Below are 7,819 nucleotides of genomic sequence, written 5' to 3'. Positions count from 1 at the left end.
ACTTTTCTGTGTTTTACGAGTGGGGGCGATTGCCCCTATTGCCCCTCTCTGGATCTGCCACTGACTCAATTGTCTATCAATTGCGTATGTTTTCACCCATTACACAACATACGTATTACCGTACATAGTAGGCCTGTATTATTTACAAAGAAAGGTTTATGTGGCAGTCCGCACAAGACCTAGCCCTCACTCGAAAGACGACCAATAGCGTTTACATCAGCTCAATTGCGGCTCTATTAGGAAATTACAACAGGCTATTCATACAGTGGCTTGCAATGTAACGATGTAGGTGTGTGATGAACTTAGTTTAGGCTGAATGATACACGCAGCCGTGGCAGGTGTAAAGACTTTTTTTTATTGGGCATTGGCAGTATGCTTTAAGCATTGGGCTATAGCAGATAGTTATACGAAAGCTACCTCATAAAACACTAGCTTTAAACCGTGAAGTCAGTTGTTTTGAAACATCTATTACGAGACGTTGGTTTCAGTGGGTCACTCTCCTTAATCACTCTGGTGAAGACATAACAATTACTTTTTAACAATATTTTCTCATAGCTTTGTCAAAGAAAGTAATATTTGATCAAGTAGGAATAACGTCATACTTTTTTGAATGAAAGATTGCAGATAAGAGGATTACTGCCACGGCATTGTGTGAGACACAGGTCAAAGAAATGTCAGAAGACAAATTTTATTCACAAATTTGTAACGCTTTCTATTGCTCTCACAATGCTGTACTGTAGTACTCTTTCATACGTTACCAAAATTTATGAGTGAAATTATGGGCACATTCAGCGTATCTTCCTTCAGCACACAAGCTTGTAAAAACAAGAATTGTTGTGTTTCTCATCATAATATTTTTTCGGCAAAAAGCGTTGTTTGATCCAAATATTTTTTTATTCATATGAGATTGTTAGATGAACAGAACTCCTGCACAAGTGTCTTCGTCACAGTTTTTGTCTTCGTTTTTCCGATAATGGAATTTTTTTCACGATTACAAGCATTAAGATGTTTACAAAGTTGTAAGATTGTGAAGTTTCATTAAAAAAATTCAACTTTGTCGTTTTTTAAAATTGCTTCACCTCCTGTGATTGGCTCATAAGGGCACTAACGTAATATATCTAAACCAATAAGGCTGCAATGTTGCACCAAAATTGCTGATTCAACGTTGCAAGTTTTTAAGGGTCTACTCCGGTTTCACACACATCAAAAACCTTTCGTCCAATTCCTTGGCCTTGGTCAAAATGTAAAAAAAAGAAAATCTGAAACAACGAGCAACTGGAATGTAATTAAAGAGTATACTTTCTAGAAAAACAACTTTCCATAGAAAATCTTCATTGCATGCCTATAAAGTCCTCTCCAATAGGCCGTACTTCAAGATTATGGAGTCAAGATTATAAAACTTTGCATCTTTCAGTTGTGGTCTATAGTTGAGATTTATCTGAAAAACTGTGTAAAATTGCAACTTATTTCACCTAAGTTTCACCTTATCAAACTATTGTTACCATATTTTACCTCTTTACTTCACAAGGTAGATTTAAATGATCTGTCTTAGCCTGATGCTGCGAGTTTGCTGTGGCAATAGTCTGCCACAGCAAATTCGCAGCATCAGGCTAAGACAGATCGTTTAAATCCACCTTGTGAAGTAAGCAACGATCATGCTGCTAAAAGCGAAACTCAATCAATTGCATTTACCGCTTTACTTTGTATAATTGAGTGTATTATTGAGTTCATGCAATAGAAGACGGCAAAAGAAAGGGCGGAAAAATCAACAACAACAAGAACAACAGCAACAACAATAATAAATTACAAACAACATGATGATTTTTTAAAAATTAAAACGTCTATGACGAAAAGCAACATATTGATGATTTCAATACTTGCAAATTATGATACAAGTTATTCGACAGATTGTGAACTGAAATACAATAATCTGTGCCATAATAACATATCTGTTGCGCACATTTCTTCAAAAAGTCAACGTGATCCATTGAAAAATGTGATTTAGTCTATTTTTATATTAAAATTATGCAAATTTAATTGAATACTTTATTACGTAGAAAAAATGTTCGTCTTTTCAAAGCTTGATCAGCTTTAAGGTTGTATATTGGACAATCAGATATTGTACGTTTCTCCACTGAGCACCGCAGAAAAATGTTGGGAATTGTCTTGTACCAAGACCTTCTGAAAGGTCTTGCTTGTACACCTTTTGGTAATGCGAGTAGTACGAAAAAAATAACGGTTTGCTCACATGAGAACACTTCGGAAGCATGTTGTTCAAAAAAGTCCGCTAACAACTTCACGCATCTCGAAAATAAACATAAATAAACGCAGAATCAATGTAAAACGCTGTGTCCATTTACTGTAGTTCTTTATCGCATTGTGCAGTGGCAAATATTGCATACCAACATAAAATATTAAAATCTCATCACTACGTAAAGCGAGAAAAATCACGTTCAATTGTACATGAACAAAACTAATCTGCAAAATATATCAGATATTTGCGGAGAAATAACATATTTAACCAGCTGAAAAATGTGTTTTCCTTCAAATACTGAAATACAAATGGGACAATATCTCAACGGATACAATGGCAATGAAACAAAATAATGTCCTTGAGCGTTTATTTCATGTGGGCTGTGTAAGCTTGATTGCATTTTTAAAGCCTTTGCATTCTTGCATAAAATTTAAGTTGTCCTATTGAAACAAGGCCAGGTTGGCGGGAAAAGACCGGCTGCTGAAAGGGCGTTTATCTGAGAAGTGTTGTACGGGTTTTGACCGGGATAGGCGTTGACAAGACCTCTGGTGCCTAAAGGATTTTGATAAAAATTTGCAGCCATCCCATACCTTGCTGCAAGCGGTACGCCGCCATTTTGCAATAAAGAAGAGTTGGCACAAGGGGAAGATACTGATCCTCGGTTTTCTGGTGAAGTGCTGGATTGCCGCAATAAAAGTTCCATTCGACGCCGTCGCTGCATGTCTCCTCCATGCACCGACTCGCAAGGATTGGTGGTTTTATTTTCCGGCAACTTAGAAGAAGAGCTAAAGGAAAGTGTTTCCGAGAGAGACGGCGTGCACGCCAGATTTTTTTGACGATATTTTTCTTGAGGGATATTTGATGCTTGCTCTAATGCGCTCTTTGGCGAAGATGTTGCAGAATGAGATGACAACTCAGATGATAGAGAGGATCTGTCATTATTGTCAACGGAAGGATTTTGGTCATCGACGTTTTTGTCTGGTCTAGTTTTTCCTATTAAAGAGTCAATTGAAAATAAAGAAGACGTGGAAGGTTTAGTGGGTGGATTTTCATTGTTCACTGAAGATTTTGCAGAGTGATGAAGTGAAAAGATGTCTGGTAAAGCTGGATTAGAAAACAACGCATCTGAATTGCTGTTTTGAGAAAAGTTGATGTTGCTATTTCCAGGGTTTAAATAAGGGTTAGGAGTTGGAAACCCTGGAAAAGCAGAAGCCCCTAAACTAAGAAGAGCAGCTTGACGATTTGCAATGTCCTGCTGCATGAAAGGAACAGCTGGAGGAAGAGGATTCATGTACGCGTAAGAGTTCAATGCAGCCATGACAGCAGCTTGCTGAGAAGCTGCAATCCCAAACGGTCTTCCGTAAGGATTGCTAACTCCTCCCATGGATGTTGAGAACATGTGATCATGATATGCATCTCGTTGAGGGCGCTTAAATCGCTTTCTCCTGCGAAGAAAAGATCCATTATCAAACATGTCCTCAGCTTCCGGATCCATTGTCCAGTAGTTTCCTTTTCCTGGATTTCCTGGTTCTCTTGGAATTTTAACAAAGCAATCATTCAAAGATAAATTGTGTCGAATTGAATTCTGCCACGCCGGAAACTTGTCTTTATAATACGGAAAGCGATTCATGATAAATTCACAAATTCCACTAAGAGTGAGCTTTTTGTCAGGTGATTGTAGAATGGACATTGTGATAAGGGCAATATAAGAATATGGCGGCTTTACATGTTTTTTGTTGTTATCACTGCTAGTCTGATCATCTAAATCATGTTCGCTGTTTGTCATTGATTCAGTGTTGTAATGTTCGTGGCTTTCCATCTCCACATTATCTGAGCCTGGGTCGTTGCTAAGCGGACTATCACAGATCGGACGTTCGCATGAATTTTCTGCGGCAGAATTATGACTGGATCTCGGCATTTTCGAGAAACCTTCCCGATGGTTGTTTTTGGACATCGATGCGCGAAAAGTCTTATCAAACAATGAAGGATTCGTTCCATCAATTCCTGAATCATTAATTTCTGCAAAGAAACAAAAGGTGTTTCACTAATAAGTGAACAAACTTTTAAATGTATGCTTCTAAAATGGTTTCAATTTTATCAGGATAAATATTAGCACGTGAATATGATTAATTGATAACGCAACCGAATAGCTGATGACCAACGAACAACTGCAGTCTAACATGTTAAAGACCTTTCAATAGTCTTCACACATGAAGTGCGTATCGATGCTGCAAAGCAACAGCTACAAAATTTGTAGAAATTATAAACTAGAATAAAACAGTATGTGCAAAATGAAGAACATTTCCACTGTAATAAAATAAACTATCAATTTTTTTCTAAATAATCAACCATTTTCACAATACGAAAGCTTTCTTATCGACTTCAAGTTCCAACAAATTGCTTGCGATTAAAATTAAGAACCTTATCGCAATAGTAACCCAAACATTGGGAATGCCAAGGGGTGCAAGTACTTTTTGTACGCAACATGCTCTTACTAGCGTCGTACATTTAAACTTAAAGTTATGACTAAGTTCTATACATGGCAAAGTCTTGCAATATAAGTGTTTAATACTCCTTGTAGTTGTTTAGTAGACTCTACTAGTAAATAAAGTTCTTAGTCCAAAAAAGAATACTACATCTACCTTTAAAGACACAAAAAACTGACAGTTTGCTTTTGATTTTTACTTTAAATTTCGTGAACTGCTGTAGTCTTAGGAAAGATAATCATCAACCATTATAAACACAAGTTTATAAACCTGTCAACAATATTGTCCAAGCTTTTCTGAACGACTCCATCTAATGTATTAAGTATATCTCAAGACAAAGCTGATGCTGTGAAGTGTCAATTGAGTCTTACGTACCGCTTTGATCAAGATTTACCGATGACAGCACTAAGCTATGAACTAGGCTAATGTAAATACTAATGCTAAAGTTGTTAGTGAATGTGTAATTGTGTATAACCTTATATTTAAAGATAGGAATTCAGTGACTTGAAATTGTTAATTCTACATTGTATGTGATATTTTGCACAATTTGAATTGTTAACCACACGATATGTAACAAGCTATTTGAGGACGTATTGAAAGACTTCGAGAACTGATGAAATTATACACATTTTATAAACGGACAAAGTTACCTTTAGTTTTATTGTCTTGAGCATTTTTTTCATCCATTTTAATGGCATTCATTGGAACAACTGAAGTTTGCACTTTCACTTCCAACTGCTGCACCGCATTCTTCATATACTCCATGGCCGATATTTCACCAATAGCTGAAATGGCGGTCTCTGTTTTGTTCCTTCTATGGTCTCCAAAGGAAAGATTGAGGATTTCATGTGATCCGCCATTCTGGATCTCTTCCCTTGAATGTGTCTGAGAAGTTGCAGGAAAACGGCAAAACGGTTTTGAGGAAGAAGCTTTTACGTCTTCTGTTGTTTCGTTTGTATTCATGGGTCTTCCATTTTCGTTCTTATTGTGTTCATACCCGAACTCGCAGTGTTTCATCAGACCCTGCTGATTCTGCATCTTCTTTGGATCACGAAAAAGGTCGTTTTTCTCATGAAATTGATTGATGCAAGTTTGCACTGTCATCATCATGTGAAAGTCTTGTCTTTTTAAGAGTAGTTCTTCCCTTTTTTACTTAAGTAATCAAAACTGATTATGACAGCCAGGATATAATGTAACTTCTTTCTTCAATAATATCAGCTTCCTTGTCTAATTACAGCATTTATATAACTAGGCAACGTTTGCAGCAGGTAGATAAGAAACTTTCAGAGCTCTGTTGCTCAGATACTAAGCACACCTCGAATATTTGCGACAGTCTAGTTTCCTAAACAATTAAAGAAATTTTGTTAGCAACTTTAATTTATTTAACGTATACAGTATGTGTGAACAGAACACAAAACCCCACATTAACAACACCTCTGACAGGAGTTAATGATTTATTGACTTCTTTAAGTTAATTAATCAAATAAATACAATATATAGTGCATAGCTTACGTATTCAAGCAGTTCAAGTTAACTTTTTTACTTTAACTCTTTAACATACGTTGCATTTTTCGAGTTATTGTGGTCTGTTATTTTTTTAATTAATATGCTAACTTTTGTCCCAAAGTAAAGCTTGCTTTTAAAGTCTTCCTTATCTAGCACAGTAATAACTTAAACCATAGCTTCTGAAATTCTAAATTGAAGCTTTTTTTATGACAGTAGACTTTCATTAATGTCATAAACATCAATTTTGACCATGATCCATTTTCATTCAAAAAAATAAAAATTTAAAAGTCTGTTTCGCTTATGTCGTACCTACACGTCTTTTACTTTGTTTCTCATTTTGATTTCTTATCCTAATGAAATATCAGGACTTATAAGCTAATAGAATATAGCAATTTCTGTTCTTAAACAAGACATTTGCCTCCAGTCGATTCACATACGAACTAATGATAAACGCTACATTGCCACGACATGTGCGACTAAATGAAAAAAAAGAGAAAAAATGCTTTTGTTGAATATTAAGGTTTTTCACAGCATTTTCGTTGTAGCCTATTGGGAAATTATAAGCAGCAGAAAATAGAATAAAACATTTTGGCACCAATGTCTTTTTAATTCCTAACTTGGACACAACATTTGTTGGACACTGCAAATAAACTAAATTTGCAAACCAAAAAAAAAATCAAACATAAATTCTACTTTTCTCTGAAAATCTAAAAGTTTCAATACTGTTTAGTTAAACCACTATACTGCGTATGCACCGTTTTAAATGTGTACGTGTATGGTTGCTTATGAGTAGGCTGGTAGTTTGATCAGTTGCTAATAATTTTAGTTATTTTTACTAAAAAAAAATGCGCATTCACATTTGTGACAGTTTAAAACCATTGTTATTATAATTAACCAAGATACAACATCACACGAATGCAACAAATTGTTATATTTTTCTTGCAACTAAGTTTAATTTTTATCCATCATTCACTTCTAAATTAATTCTAGAACATTTTAATAAAATGTTAGAAAGTAAGTTGAGAATTTAAAAATATTTGTAACAACGGCTTCTTTTGCATAAACTTTCCTAAACTGCGCACACAAACTCAACCGCCTGTTTTTCTTTACTCTTAACTGTCTTTTATATTTGAACTATGTGAAGTGGTTGAGTTTTGGCACCTTTGCAATGTTTACTATATCAGACGCAGATTACTGTTCTTCAAAGAATATCATCCACACTTCAATGCAGCCTATCGCGATTCTCAAACACAGCCAACTGTAGCCTATATGATTTTTCAAAATGGCCGGCTCCTGTGATTCAAATATCATTTATCCAAAATGAGTGGGTAAATGATTAAAACTCACAGGTTACTTATTTTACAATTATTCAACTTTATAATTTCACAACTTAAAGTCAAATGAACACCTTTTCTTTTCATTAAAACGTACTACTTAGCCTACTGCTCTCACCTAAAACGAATGAGATACCACAGAATACGTCAAGGTATTTATTGATAGCGAAATGATAGCGTCTTTGCTCAGGAAATGCCGTTTGAAAACAAACAGACAATTAAAGACTAAACGTTGTCAG

The 7,819-nt window shown here is 35.4% G+C and overlaps 1 protein-coding gene across 1 annotated transcript; it reads right to left on the bottom strand.

Moving 5' to 3' along the window:
- Positions 1-1,717: 1,717 nt before the first annotated feature.
- Positions 1,718-6,021, bottom strand: LOC145770177 (uncharacterized). Its single transcript, XM_082581763.1, has 2 exons — positions 5,391-6,021; positions 1,718-4,273 (listed from the first exon to the last, which is right to left on the bottom strand). The coding sequence occupies exons 1-2, from the start codon at positions 5,848-5,850 to the stop codon at positions 2,685-2,687; spliced, it is 2,049 nt and encodes a 682-aa protein (XP_082437889.1). The 5' UTR covers positions 5,851-6,021; the 3' UTR covers positions 1,718-2,684.
- Between the last annotated feature and the right edge of the window lie 1,798 nt (positions 6,022-7,819).

This window comes from Aplidium turbinatum, chromosome 5 (assembly GCF_918807975.1).
Source record: "Aplidium turbinatum chromosome 5, kaAplTurb1.1, whole genome shotgun sequence".
NCBI classification, from domain to species: Eukaryota; Metazoa; Chordata; class Ascidiacea; order Aplousobranchia; family Polyclinidae; genus Aplidium; species Aplidium turbinatum.
Note: the sequence above shows the minus strand (reverse complement) of the source record. Positions and strands in the feature narration are given on the sequence as shown.

Coding starts and splice junctions, on each gene's coding strand:
- LOC145770177 (XM_082581763.1), bottom strand. CDS start 5,850: ATGATGATGACAGTGCAAACTTGCATCAATCAATTTCATGAGAAAAAC. Junction 4,274..5,390: donor TCAAGACAATAAAACTAAAG/GTAACTTTGTCC, acceptor GTTTCTTTGCAG/AAATTAATGATTCAGGAATT.